The 18683-nt window shown below is 35.4% G+C and overlaps 1 protein-coding gene across 1 annotated transcript; it reads right to left on the bottom strand.

Annotated features, from left to right (window-relative positions):
* Positions 1 to 136: 136 nt before the first annotated feature.
* LOC104117480 (uncharacterized) lies at positions 137 to 5172 on the bottom strand. The gene is made up of 9 exons (XM_009628540.4): positions 4914 to 5172; positions 2562 to 2682; positions 2404 to 2471; positions 2193 to 2252; positions 1960 to 2118; positions 1434 to 1580; positions 931 to 1145; positions 487 to 595; positions 137 to 398 (listed from the first exon to the last, which is right to left on the bottom strand). Exons 1-9 carry the CDS (start codon positions 5046 to 5048, stop codon positions 324 to 326), a joined length of 1089 nt encoding a protein of 362 aa, XP_009626835.1. The 5' UTR covers positions 5049 to 5172; the 3' UTR covers positions 137 to 323.
* Positions 5173 to 18683: the final 13511 nt, after the last annotated feature.

The following is an 18683-nucleotide window of genomic DNA, read 5'->3' as shown; positions in this document are numbered from 1 at the left end:
TATAAGTATTTCTTACACTGTCAATAAATTAAACTGAGTCTTTCTTCACTGTCTGACCATTAAAGCTCCCAATTAATATTTAATATTTTTCATATGATATAAGTACTCGGTTTTGACCAATCACAATTACGTGGAGTGACACAAGCAAATAGCATATCAAGAATGTAGTAGAGTTTCCCTGTTCAAAGAGCGGTATAAACTTGATGCCAAGCATTACAGAATATAACATACAAATAAACCAATATATTGTATCATTCTCCGTGTGATGTACCAGAAAAAATCTACTTTCAAGCTTCAACAAATGAGCTTAAGCAGTACACCCCCTAAGACTCCTGGTGTGGTACAACCTCTTGCAAAAAGTTTCCAAGTAGCCTTTGGTCAACAACCATGTTGGGCACCTGAAATCATATTTTTGTAAGCACAAAGTACTATAAGCTCAAGAAAGGGGATTAGTGGAGATAAATCTAATTAGAAAATGAGCCTTGCCTTGTTACCAAAGAAGATCTTGGAGTTGTTGGCTATAGCTTCAATGAATCGCAGCTCTAGAAATTCTGGAGTAAGCTTCAGCTTGTTCGCTTCTGCTTCTCTCATTGTTCTGAAAAATCCCAGATATGGTTAGTATACTCTTCAAGGGGAGAATCTATCTACTCTCTGACAGGAGCTGTGTTTTAATAACAGTAGTATCCGAGCTACTTTACGTGACCTCAACTATCCCACCCGGTACCCAGTACCTCCCACTACCACAGATACTGCATAACTCTACCCACCGAGGCTTAGGCATATAGAAAGAAAAAGCCTAGTGCTTTTTGCCTCTGCCGAGTTTTGACCCTGGTAGTCTCATGGTTTTGATCCCACTTCATTGATCGCTAGGCCTCATCCTTAGGTGCTCTATGCCATAAACTATACAGGAGATAAGTTTAGAGAATTCACCGATAGTAAGCTGCATCTGACAGGCTCTTTTCACGAGCTAGGTACATTGAATTCGCAATTTCCTCTTGTTTCCTTGCACTATCTTTTTCCATCAACTTCTGTTCCATCTGGATCTTACTAACATGAGCATTTCTTTCAGCTTCACTAATTGCTATTTTTTTCTGCGTCTCTGCTTCCTTCTCAGCAACTCTCTGTCTCTCTACTGCAATCAAGACCTGTAACACATCATTGATGCATGGATGGGTTACCAATTAAGTCACTGTTAATCCAAGCCCTGAGCAACAATGGCACATTGTGAAATACATTGATTGTCAGTATTAAACAGCTGCTATTATGATGATAGGTTGAGAGAAACGTCCACTCATCAACCAGACCTTTTATGCATGTACTTTGACACAATAACGCAAAGACATATCTTGAAGTCCTTTTCTTTCCAATACACCAAACCTTCAGTTCAGCCAAATATAAGACAAAAAGAAAATGTAGAGTTCTCCACTTAATACCTTGGTGCGCTCCTGTTCCATGTTCTCAAAATTTCGTCTTATGCTTTCTGGGATGGAAGGTTTTGTAATACGCACACTGAGAATCTCAATACCGGGAGCATATCGTGTGCAATCGGCCTGAAGAGCATCTTTCATTTTTTCATCGATCTGAAAATGTTTTGGCAGGCACCTCGTCAAGACTAATTAACAATAACATCGGCTAAATCAACTTTATGAATTTTCGTTTTAGAACCGATGTAAGTACAACCATATTTCTCTTAAGGCATATCACGGAGTTTAAGCATGAAAAAAGAGCATGTCTAAGTGAGAAAAGCATGACTCAGCAGGTTAAAACCAGAACAGTTAGAAGACAGCTTAATCCTTACGCTAGCCAGGGAAATTCACAAATGTGGCAACTTGTGGATGCAATGTTACTGGATGCATTGAGCAGCACAAACACCAGAAAGAAACAAAAAAGGCATAATTCATAAATGTTGACTACAGAAACTGGCAGACCAATGTCTATAGAGGCCAAGAAGATTCTTACCTGATCAAACATGTCAATATAAACTTGTTGAAGGCTGTGACCACTGCAGAACTGATTGATCTCATGGTGGATCTTGTCATATATCCATGTATTATCATAATTGACCCCATAATTCAGTAGAGTATCATACACGTGGTCCTTACGAAGGCGGTTAACGACCTGAAAGCACACGAAACGAACAAGATGAACAATGCATTCCCGCATATAGCATAACTACAAGGCAGATGGTTTACTTCTATTTTGTCAAAGTTGATCATCACGCCTCCTTTGGTCCCACAAGGAATATCCCTAACCTGCATTAGCACATGATCCACAGCCATCACTCACCTTATTCTTCATTAGGTTTGTATAACTTAAAAACCATATTCGCTAGAAATTGAGAATCTCAAAAACTTTGAGATGAGAAACCTTAAAAAGATAAAACAAAAGAGAAAAAAATGTTACCAAATCTGTTTGAAGAGTAACTTGAATTGGTTCAAACTGAGTTATAAAGGGCAGTTTCAAATGAAAACCTGCACACTCAAACATACATGTTTGATCAACAATAAGGATCTACCCCAAGAAAAGGCAAATGATCAGCTAGATAAAGCACCAAATATAACCTGGATCAGTTATTGTATTCAAAAGGGCACCTCCTCTCCAATAGACTCCAACATGACCTTCCGGCACTTGATGTAAAATGGATAAACTATTATTTAATGTTGACATAGAAGGAGCCACTATCTGCAAATGATTTTAAGATGTCCCAGTTATACGTTTAAAAAAGAAAGAAAGAAGAAGAAGAAGATATCTCGCTATAATAAATCATATCCCCAACAAGCAAGTCGCATATCCCCAAATTAAGTCCTATTACCAAGTTACTCAATAGCATAAATGCAATACAAATTGAGGATCATTTACCGAAGCATTAGACTATTGCCAATATTTCAGTGCCAACCAATTGGCAGGTGAAATCCAAGGCAGTTATATCTTCTTTATTTATTTTTTGGGAATGTCCAAGACAGTTACATCTAAAAACAATCAAACAAAAAAGTTTTACCAGAAAGGCGACTTTTTTTTGTGTGTGTGGTGACCAATGATAAACACTAGAGAAACACGACGACTAATCCTTGAACATTTAAACAAAATCGAACCCAGTCAAAACTGAGAAGCAGCACACCAGGTGCTGAGCATTCACGCAACAGACCTTTATCCTGTAGGCAAATGTTGTCTTAAATAACCAACTCAATCATAATTACTCTAAATGTGTGCAAACAATTATGATGTAATGAAGACAGCTTCCATTAAGTTGATTAAATCAGCAGCTTATATACCCTGAATACATTGAATCATTGAGAGGAGTGTCCTCCCCTTACTGCATTAGCTAGGTAACTCCTTTTCCTAATTATGAAATCAAAGGGGGCATTGCTAATAGCATCTGATGAATAGTACACCCCTAATGCCATTAAGCTCCACTTTTACAATAGCATAGAAGATGTAGCATGTAACAATGGATATATGACTGCCCCAATCCCAGGAATATCAGAAATTGTATGTGACAGCTAATAGGAGGAATGTAGGTAAAACTCTCATGCTTGTACAAAAGGGTTCCGGTGAGCTGTTAATAATCATTCTTAAAGTCAATAGTAATAATTACTGACAGGAGGACCATGAAGATCAGATTTGATGAACGATCATTTCTCCATCTATATATCTAAAGGGAAGTAATAGTCCCAAAGGGAACTGAAGTTCAATCATCTAACCATTTCTTTTTTTGAAGTGCCAATAATCTATCCATATATTTTTAAGTCACAAGAATGGCAGGCAAGTTATAAATATCAAGCCAATGTAATCTGATACACTCAATGAAACGATCACTCAAGCTACCAACCTCTGCTAGATCTGTTACGTAACAGAGTTCGGTTATGGATTACCTCTAAAGATGTCAGTAAAGCTCCTATGGTAATATACTTTTTGCTGCAGAAGCAAGAATTTGGAAATTTTTTACCAAGAACTATTAGGAAATAAATTTATTGACCATAAGGTTGTGTTGCACAAGAAAACTGTCATTATTTTAATACTTTGAACATTTATAAGACATAGTAGTTTTTAGAATAAAATAAAAAAGTATCTGGAAGAATATGACAGTAAACTAACACCAAATGCTATGAAGAATAAACGTTAAATGCTTGTATATCAACAGAATTTCTTTAGCTAAATATCAGTCTACTCTAACCATCTTTTACCATAAAAAGCAGTCCAGTTTAACTGATTACATCTAAAACAGAGTCTTAAACTGGATTGAACTTAAGTAGATAATCCCATTAGAGTGAAAGGCCACTCTCAGTATATATCAAGAATCACTATGTTAAACGCTTGAATAACTGTGGTGATTGGACCGACGGCACGCACCTTGACTATTTCGCGGGCACTGTATCTTCTACCAGTTCATGGACCCCGGTCTTCCATGGTCTTTTTTCCAACTTTATGGACCGTCATGCCAAACCCTTGGGTGCTACACCTCTAGCACTTCTATAGCTCAATCAAACACCCTACCCTAATTTATCTTTCTTTTACCCTATAAGCAATTCAATCAAAGCCATTATATCCCCAACAGGGTCTTAGATTGGTCTTCACTTAAGTAGATAATCCACTTAAACAGAAAAAGCCCGTCCTAAAAATCAAAGAATGGTTTAAACTAAAAAATCCACTCTATAGTGGTCAACGCAATTATCAAACATAATGAATATATTGAAGCCTTAGCATGGTGGTTTATCAAGCACCTGGTGCATATACGATACATGTACTAAACACAATTATCAAGAATTATTCACTCTACATTTTTATCACAAATTAATAATAGGAACAAAAAATAAAATAGGCAGAATCAAAACTAAGAAAATGAAACAAAAATAAGAAACTATAAATAATTTACATGCAATTTATTGATAATTTAGGGATTAAGATTAGTTCACCAATACGAAAATGGCGATGAAGGACACAAGCACGGTGAGAATGGGAGTAAAGTCTCCACCACCAGCTCCGGCGCCGGCGCCGGGCCTTGGGATTTGGGGAGCACCTTGTTGTCTCTGCTGTTGTTGTGCATCCATGGCGAATTTTGTTTTCTTAGCACTCAAGTTTGTTTTGAATATGTGTATTAAGTCTTAAATAAATAAGTTTTTTTTTTCTAGATTAGAGTAAACGGAAGTAAGATGGATAAAGTTCGGGCTTGGATTTTGGGCGGGCCTTGACTTTGGAAGTTCGACGAGCTTTCGTGGTAGAATGAAGGAATCATTTCCGAATTGAAGCCCAACAGAAAGCTGAATTTAGATGACGTTTGGAAACTAGGAAAAAGGAAAGGAAATAGAGAGGAAAATGGTATGATATGCAGGGTGTGTTTGGTACGAAGGAAAATATTTTCATGAAAAATGAGCGGTTTTATCATTTATTTTTTCTTGTTTAGTTGGTAAGTGAAAACTTTTTTTCGAAAAATATTTTTTAGTGTTTGGTTAAAGAGCAGAAAATATTTTGTAGGAAAATAATTTTTTATGCTACTCTCCTCCCCTTCCTTCCCCCATGTCCCTATGTTTTATGTGCTCTCCCCTCCCCCCGCCTAAATACACACCCAAATACACAACATTTTCATTACTCTATTTTTTTCAAGAATTTAATTATTTTTTCAAAAATTCATACAAACCAAAGGAACTAATATGTTGCTTTACTTTTTTACGCAATAACAACGTTGAAAATTGTGTTCCATAACTAAAAAAAAATACTCATTTTTTGGTTAAAAAAGAAAGTACTATTTCTACAACATGAAAATAAAGTACTCATTTTGTTGAAAAAAATACTCTATCTATAATATGAAAAGAAAGTACTATTAATAATATTTCTATTTAGGGGGGGGACGAGGGTGAGGGTGAGGGTGAGGGTGAGAGGTGGGTGGAATTGGGGTGGGGTGGGGGTGTGGGGGTGGGTTGGTGGGGATAGGGAATGGGAGAAAGGTTGGAAAAGAGTTTTGGAAAATATTTTCCCTTCTCTTGATAGGGAAAATATTTTCCTCCAATTTGAGGAAAATAAGTTCATGAGAAAAATATTTTTCAAAACGTTTAAGCCAAACAAACATGAAAAAATTGAAAAATATTTTCATTCATACCAAACACACCCTAAGCTTATTCCCCCCCCCCCCTCCCCCCCCCAAAAAAAAATTTGTTTTGTTTTGTTTTATCAAATGTTGGAAGTTATGCCCCTTTGTTGTTTTCTGATTGATTAAGATCTCCAAATCGGAATACAGATTGAACTTTTATAATTTACGGTTTAACGATTTTGGGGCAGATTATTCAATTTCTTTATCGGATAAACCACTAACCCGTTAAAATTTTTATATTTATACTTTTACCTCTATGTATATAAAGTAATATTTCTTAGTTGGTAATGCATATGGAACCCGTCAAGTATCTGGTAACAAATGTAGGATTGGATTTAAGTTAGTTAGGGCAGAGTAGTACTGCTAGTCTGCTACTTCCATATATACAAGTATATGATTTAAGCTAAAGGTCGTTGATAATCTCGTTGCTCAAATACTACACACGCACTCCAGCTTTGAATGAATTTGATTTGCAAAGACAAAGCAAAGTCAAGAAATTTTAGCCTTACTCAATTAGTTCAGCTTTGAAGAGCGCCTTTATTGGGGTTCAATTTCTATTTTCTAGCCTTACTGAGTTAGTTCAGTTTTCAATACAAAGGGCTTCATTTACTTCATCCAGAATTATTGCAAAGACAAAGCAGATGTGATGCTTTACCCCAAATTTATCTTTAATCGATAATCTGATAAATCGTCCGATAATCGCTAATCCGATACCAATCCGCCCAATGTCTTATCGGTTGGCTAGCGGATTACGACATTTATAAACTGATAACTGATAAGTCAAACCGTTAGCTTAAATATCCGCCAAATCCGCCCGATAAGCACCTCTATACAAACGTGAGATTTGAACCTTAACTTCACTTATAAAAATATATTTAGTGATCATTGCTGGTGGTGAAGCCAGAAATTTAACAAAGAGTATCCAAGATTTAATATATATACTTCATATAACAAGTAATTTTTTACCTATATATAGTATAATTTTTTATATACTCACTATTATCACACCTCCTTTTTTCCGAGGGATAGGAAAGTTTTTCCAATTAAAGTGACATTATTCGAAATGAGATTATTTAATTAGAGTCACTTGGAGTATCTGTTATGGTGTCCCAAATTACCGATTTATTTTAAAATCCCAAATCGAGGAAATTGACTCTTATTTATGGTCTGCGAACACAGAAGGCCGGGTAAGAAATTCTGTTAACCCGGGAGAAGGTGTTAGGCATTCCCGAATTTCGTAATTTTAGCACGGTCGCTTCAATCATACCTGGCTTAATTGTTAATTACGTGTTTAATAACCTATGTGCATTTTGTCTTTTACCGCTTTTAATTTATGGCGTTATGGATTTATCTTTGAAACGGATCACGTGTGCGTGAATCCATTTTATTTGGGGCACTAAAATCATGTCACGCGTACGTGTACACGATTAATCACGCTTTATTATTCTTAAGGATTTTTTGGCCAAAGTCGCGCGAACGCGTACCTTAATTTATTTTGGAAATCATAATTATGTCACGTTGTCACGACCCAAAATCCCACCATAGGCATCGTGATGGCACTTAGAGTCTAAGACTAGGTAAGCCGATTACAATTATATTTCAAATCATTTTTTTTTTTAAATAGATAATTTAATACAAGTGTCAAAATCAAAAGCGGAAACAAATATAACAACCTCCCAAGACTGGTAATATTGAGTCACGAACTCTAACTGAATACATGCAATGATCTCAAGGATCGAATATACAATATTGTTCGAATAATAATTAACAGTACAATAAAATGAAAAGACTCCAAGGGACTGCGACGACCAAGCATCTATACCTTGAATCCTTGCGATCAACACACTAACTCTGTCCGAGTCCGATATCTCCAATACCTGGCTCTGCACAAAAATGTACAGAAGTGTAGTATGAGTACACCACGGTCGGTACCCAGTAAGTATCAAGACTAACCTCGGTGGACTAGTAACGAGGTACAGTCAAGACACTCACTAGTCAAATAACTTGTGCAATATAGCAATATACAATAGTCTGAAAAACAACTAGCAATAATAGCAACAAAATCAACCAATGATATAAACAACAAGGCAACAAGAATACCATAATTAAACGAATAAGGAACACACGTACTACCAATTAAACATGTCCTTCAAATATAAATCTTTCACATATAATTCTTTCGAATAAATACCTTCAGAATATATTTCTTTTAAATAAATATCTTTCGAATATACTTCTTTCAAATAAATATCTTTTGAATATAATTCTTTCAAATAAAAGTCACTCTGTGACACCTCATTTAATAATCATAAAATACGGGTCTCAACCCACTTTCATATTTTTATAACACCGGTCTCAGCCCACTTTCACATTTCCGAGGCACCCCGTGCCCATATTTCTATCATAACTGCACGGACAACTCACGTGCCAATAATACAATTATTATTTATTCACGGCACCTCGTGCACACATCTCATATCACAAATGCACGGACAGTTCACATGCCAATATCTTAATTATCATATTTTTCTGGCACCTTGTGCCCACATTTCATATCACATATGCACGGACAAATCACGTGTCAATAACATAATCCGCTTGGCAATAGCCACATGCTCACAATTTCAACATAGATCAGACTATTATTAAGTTTACCGAAACAACAAGATAAGTTGCACAAGATATAAAAATAAACACAAGAAAAATCACAACATCACATGAAAATTACCAACACAATACCCTACATCATCACATAAAAATTACCAACACAACAACCCCACATCATCACATATCATCCCTGACAATAGCCACCATTATCTCTCATATAACCACCCTTATCACTTCTATAATAGCCTCTATTATCCCTCCGCCCTGACAATATCAATAGCCACCCTTATCGCTCCTATAGCCACTTGTATCGCTTATATAATAGCCTCCCTTATCGCTCCATTTAATAGCCTCCCTTATCACTCCACCCAAACAATATCGCAACACATATAACAACAGTGAAAATGCCAAGCGGTTTTATCATTTATTTTTTCTTGTTTAGTTGGTGAGTGAAAACTTTTTTCCGAAAAAAATATTTTTTAGTGTTTGGTTAGAGAGCAGAAAATATTTTCTAGGAAAATAATTTTTTATGCTACTCTCCTCCCCTTCCTTCCCCCATGTCCCTATGTTTTATGTGCTCTCCCCTCCCCCCGCCTAAATACACAATATTTTCATGACTCTATTTTCTTCAAGAATTTAATTATTCTTCTAAAAATTTGTACAAACCAAAGAAACTAATATGTTACTTTACTTTTTACGGAAAAACGACGTTGAAAATTGTGCTCCATAACTAAAAAAATACTCTTTTTTTGTTAAAAAAAAGTACTATTTTTACAACATGAAAATAAAGTACTCATTTTGTTGAAATAAAAGAAAATATTTTTCTACATCATGAAAAGAAAATACACTTTTTGTTGAAATAAAAGAAAATACTTTTTACTACATCATTTTGTTGAAATGAAAGAAAATAATTTTTCTACGTCACGAAAAGAAAGTAATTTTTTTGTTAAAATAAAAAAAAAAAAATTTATATCGCGAAAAGAAAATACTCATTTATTGAAATGAAAAAAATACTCTATCTATAATATGATAAGAAAGTACTATTAATAATATTTCTATTTAGGGTGGGACGGGGGTGGGGGCGAGGGTAGGGTGGGTGGAGTTGGGGTGGGATGGAGGTATGGAGGTGGGTTGGTGGGGATAGGAAATGGGAGAAAGGTTGGAAAAGAGTTTTGGAGAATGTTTTCCCTTTTCTTGATAGGGAAAATATTTTCCTCCAATTGGAGGAAAATGAGTTCATGAGAAAAATATTTTTCAAAATATTTAAGCGTAGTTTATTTCCTCTCCCCCTCCCCCTCCCCCCCCCCAAAAAAAAAAAAATTATTTTGTTTTGTTTTTTCAAATGTTGGAAGTTATGCCCCTTTGTTGTTTTTTGATTGATTAAGATCTCCAAATCGGAATACATATTAAGATATTGTTTCTTAATCTGAGTATTGCATTTTATATATATATATATATATATATATATATATATATATATATATATATATATATAATATTTTTAGTTCACGTGGTTTTTTGAAATATATCACCAAAAGTTAGCGGTGTTAACAACTTGCGACAGCGATAGCCAATTGTAGTAGCTGGCGGGAGGTTATGTTTGGTGGTGATGGTTATTTAGTGATGATTGATGCAGGTGGAGGTTAGCATGGTTGGTGGTGGTCGTGAGTTGGTGATTAAAGGTGATGATTGTATGGCAGTGGTTGGCGATGATAGTTGACAGTAAAAGTAGTTAGTGACAGTGGGTAGTGATGGTATTGATTTTGTGATAGCGACTGGTGGTGAAAGTGGTTGTCAACGGTGGTGATTACAATAGAAGTGGTTAACAATGGTGGCTTGTCATGATGGACGTGGTTGGTGATGTAACGTTTTACAGCAGATCCCTAGATTGGCGTGTGGTGACAAATAGTGGTAGATGTAATTGGAATCTAGGCCAGTGAAGGTGGTCATCAATGCTAGTTGTGTAGTGGTGATTGGCGCAAAAATGATTGGTGGTGGTAGTTGGTAATAGTTGGTTGTTATGGAAATTAGTGGTAGTGGTTACACGATAATAGCAGATAGAGTTATGGTACATTTATACAAATTTCATATAAATAATATTTTAATGATTTTAAGACTTTATACAAGATTTTGAATGAATTATACTAATTCAAATTTCAAATTAAATAAATAGATATAAAAGAATTTCATTTCTTTCTTTTGCCTTAGGTCCTAAACATGCTTAAGGGTAAAAACAAAACTATAAAGTGAAAATCAAATTAGCAATACATGATGCAAATCAGGGAGCTACTCAATCAATTAGTCATGAAATACTATTAGCTGGCTAGCAGGTAGGTGTCATGTTTATCCCGTGCGACAATACTACCGAGCGAGTTGCTCTTCTTTCGTCGTGAAGTGTCACATTTAGATTGTTTTTATTAAAGGAAAGAGACGAATAGACAAGTTGGATCAATCAAGGGAATACTACGAATCATTTGCCTTATACATCTAACTAGCTTGCATGGTTCATCGGTTCCATCGACTAGACCAAAAGAGTGATTCAGTCGATACAGAGATGCGCTTAAAGTGGGAGTGTACTGTCCCTATTGGGTTAAAAAAACCACTATTACAAAAGATTTGTCCTTCATTTTTTAATAAGGGTGTCAACAGTAAATACGAGGAACATTAACCATCATCGAGAAAGCAGGGAGGGGGAAACAAGCAAAATAGTTGGTGCACTTTCAGGCTTAATGCATCACGATACAATCGGGAGCGGAGCCACACAGTTGGTTGCGGGTTCCGGTCGAACCAAGTAGTTTTTGTTCAAACTCTGTATTTGTATTTAAAAATTTAATAAATATATACAAATTATTAATTTAAAACTCAATACTTGAAAGGATGATAAACTCGAACCCATAATTCAAATCCTAACTCCGTATCTGGCCATACAACCAAGCTATCACGTACAACTACATGCTTTTATCGGTGCAACTACGTACATGCTTAACGTGTGGTTAGTCCAATGCCACCGTATCAAGTAAAATATTTTCAGTGGCCTAACATTTTGAGGAGGTCCTAACTTATTTAACTACTTTTTAATCATATTAATTGTAAACAAAAAAATTTACATGCCATTTTCCTAATTTGGCATTCAACGAGGTTGTAAAGAATGACTATTTTCTAAAGCACGCCTTTGGAAAATCTATTTAAAATAGATCATTTTAAAATAACTAAAATTTGAAAATTTAACCAAACAACATCTTGTGATCAGAACGAAATAGTACAATAGGTCACACCTTGATGGAGTGTTAAAGTAGTCCTTCCAATAGCTTAGAGGTTTTACCGAAACATTAATTTGGCACCAACTGCCATAAAATAATAAAATCAAACCCAGATAAGATAGCTACAATCTAAGAATCCATTGAATGACGATGTTGTCACCAGAAGTGGATCCAGGATTCCAAGAAGATGAGTACTATTACGAAGAGGTGAATTTAGAATTTATATTTAATGGATTTAACATTTAGGTTCTTATCATGAATTCACTATTATATGTTAAAATTTAAATTTTTTCTTGCAATTTTGAGTGATTTTTAACATATATGCATATACGAGTATTAAAAATGATAGGATCATTGAACCATGATATACCATCAACTGCTATTAGTTTTAGTTATATAACATTTTAGGATAACAAAGGGCGATCAATGATTTCAATAATGTTTTGGAGATTTTGAATGAATAAATCAAATAAAAAAAGAAAAATACAAGAGGGGACACTAGATATGTCTACAAACGTATGGTTGTTCAAAATCGAACTGTAACTGTTAACCAAACCGTAAAAATGGCTTCTTTTATTTTTATAAGATTAAGACGTCTAGATCTGAATATACGTCTGAATATCAAAATGTGTATTAAGATTAAGACATCTGAATCTGAATACACATCTGAATGTCAAGATATGTATTAAGATCTGAATACTAAATGATTAAGACTGTTTGATTTTTAACATCTGAATGTATAAAATTTATATTTATTTGAAAATTAATAAATATAAAATTCAAATCAAATACTAATTAATCTAATATTACATCACTAAAATATATAGCTTTTTAAAATATGATAGTTGCTGGTGGTGATGGCTACCAGTAGTGCTTGTGAATGCCGACTAAAAGCGGTGGTTGGTGGTAGTTTAGGGTAGTAGCTAGTGGTGATTGGTAGTGGTAGCTATTATGATTGAGGATGGTGGCGGTGTGTGGTGATATTTAATAATGACGGGTAGTGGTGGTGGTTGTTGTGATTAAGGAAGATGGTGGTGGGTGGTGGTAGTTTATAATAATGGGCAGTGCCATCTATGGTTGTTGATAGTGATGAGGTGGTTAGTTGTGGTAATTGAGGTGGATGAGTGTTGGTTGTCATTAATGATGGTGGTGGGAGTGGTGGGGATGGTGGGTGGTGGTAGTCGACAATGGTGACGGCTATGATTGAGGATGACGGTGGTGGTAGATGGCATGGTGGTAGTTGATAATGGTAGGCGGTGGCGGCAGTTAATAATGAAATTAAGTCTATGTTATAGATCTTAATGATACAGACCTATTCAGACTCATTAAGTGGTTGTAAAGTAAAAAATAATAAAAACTTAACTAATAAGATTTGAATAATTAAGATTCAAACTTTGAAAACAAACGCACTTAATGTCTGAGATCTGAATGATTAAGATTCAGACCTCTATTAAGTGCAAACAAATGAGGCCTTATTGGCTTATTGGTATCGGATTATCGGGGTAATAGTTGGTGAACAGATTAAAATTTTATAATTAACGGCTTAAGGGGCGGATTACTCAATTTTTTTATCGGATAAACCACTAACCCGTTAAAATTTTTATATTTATACTTTTACCACTATGTATATAAAGTAATGTTTCTTAGTTGGTAATGCATATGGAACCCGTCAAATATCTGGTAACAAATGTAGGATTGGATTTAAGTTAGTCGGGGCAGAGGAGTACTGCTAGTCTGCTACTTCCATATATACAAGTATATGATTTAAGCTAAAAGTGGTTGATAATCTCGTTGCCCAAATACTATACCCACTCCAGCTTTGAATGAATTTGATTTGCAAAGACAAAGCAAAGTCAAGAAATTTTAGCCGTACTCAATTAGTTCAGCTTTGAAGAGCGCCTTTATTGGGGTTCAATTTCTATTTTCTAGCCTTACTGAGTTAGTTCAGTTTTCAATACAAAGGGCTTCATTTACTTCATCCAGAATCATTGCAAAGACAAAGCAGATGTGATGTTTTACCCCAAATTTTTCTTTAATCGATAATATGATAAACGACTCGATAATCGCTAATCCGATACCAATTCGTCCGATGTCTTATCGGTTGGCTAGCGGATTACGACATTTATAAAATAATAACCGATAAGCCAAACCGGTAGCTCGCCAAATCCGCCCGATAAGCACCTCTATACAAACGTGGGATTTGAACCTTAACTTCACTTATAAAAATATACTTAGTAATCATTGTCAGTGGTGAAACCAGAAATTTAACAAAGAGTATCCAAGGTTTAATATATACTTCATATAACAAGTAATTTTTGACCTAAATATAGTATAATTTTTTATATACTCACTATTGTCACACCTCCTTTTTCCCGAGGGATAAGGGAGTTTTTTCAATTAAAGTGACATTATTCGAAATGAGATTATTTAATTAGAGTCGCCACTTGGAATATTTGTTATGGTATCCCAAATCACCGATTTATTTTAAAATCCCAAATCGAGAAAATTGACTCTTATTTATGGTCTGCGAACACAGAAGACCGGGTAAGGAATTCTGTTAACCCGGGAGAAGGTGTTAGTCATTCTCGAATTTTGTGGTTTTAGCACGGTCGCTTCAATCATACCTGGCTTAATTGTTACTTACGTGTTTAAGAACCTATATGCGTTTTGTCTTTTACCGCTTTTAATTTATGGCGTTATGGATTTATCTTTGAAACAGATCACGTGTGCGTGAATCTATTTTATTTGGGGCACAAAAATCATCTCACGCATACGTGTAGACGATTAATCACGCTTTATTATTCTTAAGGATTGTTTGGCCAAAATCGCGCGAACGCGTACCTTGATTTATTTTGGGAATCATAATTATGTTAAAGTGTCACGACCCAAAATCCCACTATAGGCGTCGTGATGGCACTTAGTCTTTAAGACTAGGTAAGCCTATTACAATTACATTTCGAACCATTTCTTTTTTGAAATAGATAATTTAATACAAGTGTCAAAACCAAAAGCGGAAACAAATATAACAACCTCCCAAGACTGGTAATATTGAGTCACGAACCCTAACTGAATACATGCAATGATCTCAAGGATCGAATATACAATATTGTTCGAATAATAATTAACAATACAATAAAATAAAAAGACTCCAAGGGACTGCGACGACCAAGCATCTCTACCTTGAATCCTTGTGATCAACACACTAACTCTGCCCGAGTCCGATATCTCCAATATCTGGCTCTGCACAAAAATATACAGAAGTGTAGTATGAGTACACCATGGTCGGTACCCAGTAAGTATCAAGACTAACCTCGGTGGAGTAGTGACGAGGTACAGTCAAGACACTCACTAGTCAAATAACCTGTGCAATATAGCAGTATACAATAGTCTGAAAAACAACTAGCAATAATAGCAACAAAATCAACCAGTGATATAAACAACAAGGCAACAAGAACACCACAATTAAACGAATAAGGAAAACAAGTACTACCAATTAAATATTTCCTTCAAATATAAATCTTTCAAATATAATTCTTTCGAATAAATACCTTCCGAATATATTTCTTTCAAATAAATATCTTTCGAATATACTTCTTTCAAATAAATCTCTTTTGAATATAATTCTTTCAAATAAAAGTCACTCTATGACACCTCATTTCATAATCATAAAATATGGGTCTCAGCCCACTTTCATATTTTTGTAACACCGGTCTCAGCCCACTTTCACATTTCCGCGGCACCTCGTTCCCATATTTCTATCATAACTGCACGGACAACTCACGTGCCAATAATACAATTATCACTTACTCACGGCACCTCATGCACACATCTCATATCACAACTACACTGCCAATTCACGTGCTAATATCTTAATTATTATATTTTTCCGGCACCTCGTGCCCACATTTCATATCATATCTGCACGGACAAATCACGTGTCAATAACATACTCCACTTGGCAATAGCCACATGCTCACAATTTCAACATAGACCAAACTATTTTTAAGTTTACCGAAACAACAAGACAAGTTACACAAGATATAAAAATAAACACAAGAAAAATCACAACATCACATGAAAATTACCAACACAATAACCCTACATCATCAAATAAAAATTACCAACACAATAACCCCACATCATCACATATCATCCCTGACAATAGCCCCTCTTATCTCTCCTATAACCACCCTTATCACTCCTATAATAGTCTCCCTTATCCCTCCGCCCTGACAATATCAATAGCCACTCTTATCTCTCCTATAGCCACCGTTATCGCTCCTATAGACACCGTTATCGCATATATAATAGCCTCCCTTATCGCTCCGTTTAATATCCTCCCTTATCACTCCACCCAGATAATATCGCAACACACATAACAACAGTGAAATGTCACCCTTTTGCCCGCATAATGTCAATAATGGAATGCCATCCTTATACGCCGCATAACAGTAACCCAAATCACATAACAATTCACACAAAATATTATCACAACAGCACATCATCATCAACTCGTATTTACAAATTGCCCCTAGGCCACAACCATTCCAAGGGTATAAGAAAGTTAATTAATTTCACAACAGATAGTCCACGGCTCAACACAATGTATATCAAATCTCAACAAAAAATACAACCACAGAGATGAGAAAATAACTCATCATAGGACAACGCCTTCTTCAATCCAAATATTAGATAAATATATAAACGCCTCCATTTAATCTTATTTAATAAATTATTTGTAAATGAATAATCCATAATGAAATTATCTTGAGGAAATATCAACTCAACAAAAATACGGGATTCACATAAAAATCAAAGTGGCAATCACACCAAATTATCATATAAAAACAAATTCAACAAACAAGGATTTATGCATGACAAATAAAGGATTTACTATGTTCAAATAATTTTCCAATTTAATACATAAGGGCATCTACGAGTTTCAACCAATGTAATTTTCACATATAAACCAAGTACGTACTCGTCACCTCCTGTACATGGTTTAAATTATACAATTTTTATATAAGACTCAATGCCTAAGGGGTAATTCCCCCACTCAGGGTTAGGCAAGATACTTACTTCAAGCAACTCAATCCACTGGTAAGCCTTTTTTCGTGATTATCGAACTCCGAATGGCTCGAATCCAGATGAATATTTCCTTGAAAATGCTTCGGCAAAATTGCTACAAACCGACCTTTCTTGATTCAGATCATTAGTGATATTAAAACCTCCAACTACTCTTACAACTTCGATCTACATCAACATAATTCGATTGGACCAATATTAGTAAAATTTCGAGATTTTAGGTAATTTAGACATTTTATCAAATACCTAGTAGGCATGAATCTCTACATATCTTAACCATAGGATTAGTTCATCCAACTACTACCATTTACCAATAATTTATCCCACCTTCATTCTTAAACAATTCATAACATCCAACATCACATACATGACCATCCATCCACACCCAACCAACAAATTCCATCAAATAATCACCTTTCAATCTCTACAATGGTTATGTATTTAAATTGGGAACATATGGCTTCCAATCACCATACCATAAGTTATACTACTTAATTCATACTCATATTCCCATATTATATCCATTCATGTAAGTCTAAGGGTGTAGGATTACCTTTTGGAAGAAATCTTGCAAAACCCTCCTTTGAGTTCTTGAAGAAATTTCTTGAAGATCTAAGTATTTTATGTGTAGATTTCATCAATACTAGTGTAGAAATGATAGAATTTCACACCAATATAATGGGTATTGCTTACCTTGAAGAAGAGGGGAGTTGGTGGTCTTGAGAGAGTGGAAAGAGCTCCAAAATTCGTCCAAATGAAATGGAGAAAATGAGCCCCGAATTGGCTTAAAAAGAGCTGGAGCTGACCCGCGCCCGGTCTGGCGAAGTAACCCTCACTTCGTTGTCCACTGCATGCAAGAGAAGACAGGATCCGCGCCCGGTTTGGCAAACTGACCCTCACTTCGCTGTCCGCCAAAATAACTGGGCGATCTAACTTTGGTAATTTGATCATAATTTTTAGTAGGAATGTCCAAATGACAAATGATTTGATGCGTTAGAAACTAGACTCAAAGGGCTACACTCTAGGTACAAAATTCATGGAATGTATCTTCACATTATGAGACTTATACCCGTTCAAAGGTAGGTGTTTTGCAAATTAAGACACCTTTTCCACTTAATATTTCCAACTTTTGCCAATTAGTGCCGAAACCTTCTAGACCTATCCAAATGCAAATCCGGGCATACGCCCAAGTCCAAAATCACCATTCAGTCCTAGCGGAACCATCAAAATTTTGATCCGAGGTCGAATACTAAAAAGTCAAATTTGGTCAACTCTTTCAACTTAAGGCTTCCAACATGGAATTTATTCTTCCGAACTAATCCTGAAACATTTGAAAATCAAAATCGACGATTCACACATGTTATAATACATCATATGAAGCTATTCAAGACTTCAAATAGTTGAAAGGAGCGTAAATGTTCAAAACGACAAGTCAGGTCATTACATTCTCCCCCACTTAAACATATGCTCGCCCTCGAACGTGCCAAGAATCTTTCTGAGGACATTAAATTTACTGAGGGTATTATTACACACTTACTCGCGGGTGATTCTACGTCACCGCAAATTTAACATGGATCCGACAATGCCATCTCAGTTGAAAATTATTTCTCTCATCCATACTTATAAACTTTAAAACCAAATTTCTT

This window comes from Nicotiana tomentosiformis, chromosome 10 (genome assembly GCF_000390325.3).
Source record: "Nicotiana tomentosiformis chromosome 10, ASM39032v3, whole genome shotgun sequence".
NCBI classification, from domain to species: Eukaryota; Viridiplantae; Streptophyta; class Magnoliopsida; order Solanales; family Solanaceae; genus Nicotiana; species Nicotiana tomentosiformis.
Note: the sequence above shows the minus strand (reverse complement) of the source record. Positions and strands in the feature narration are given on the sequence as shown.

Excerpts from the sequence above, each read along its gene's own strand:
- LOC104117480 (XM_009628540.4), bottom strand. The coding sequence starts at position 5,048 with ATGGATGCACAACAACAGCAGAGACAACAAGGTGCTCCCCAAATCCCA. Across the intron at positions 2,119-2,192 it reads TCAACTTTGACAAAATAGAA|GTCGTTAACCGCCTTCGTAA; the intron begins GTAAACCATCTG and ends GTGTGCTTTCAG. Across the intron at positions 1,146-1,433 it reads TGGAACAGGAGCGCACCAAG|GTCTTGATTGCAGTAGAGAG; the intron begins GTATTAAGTGGA and ends GATGTGTTACAG.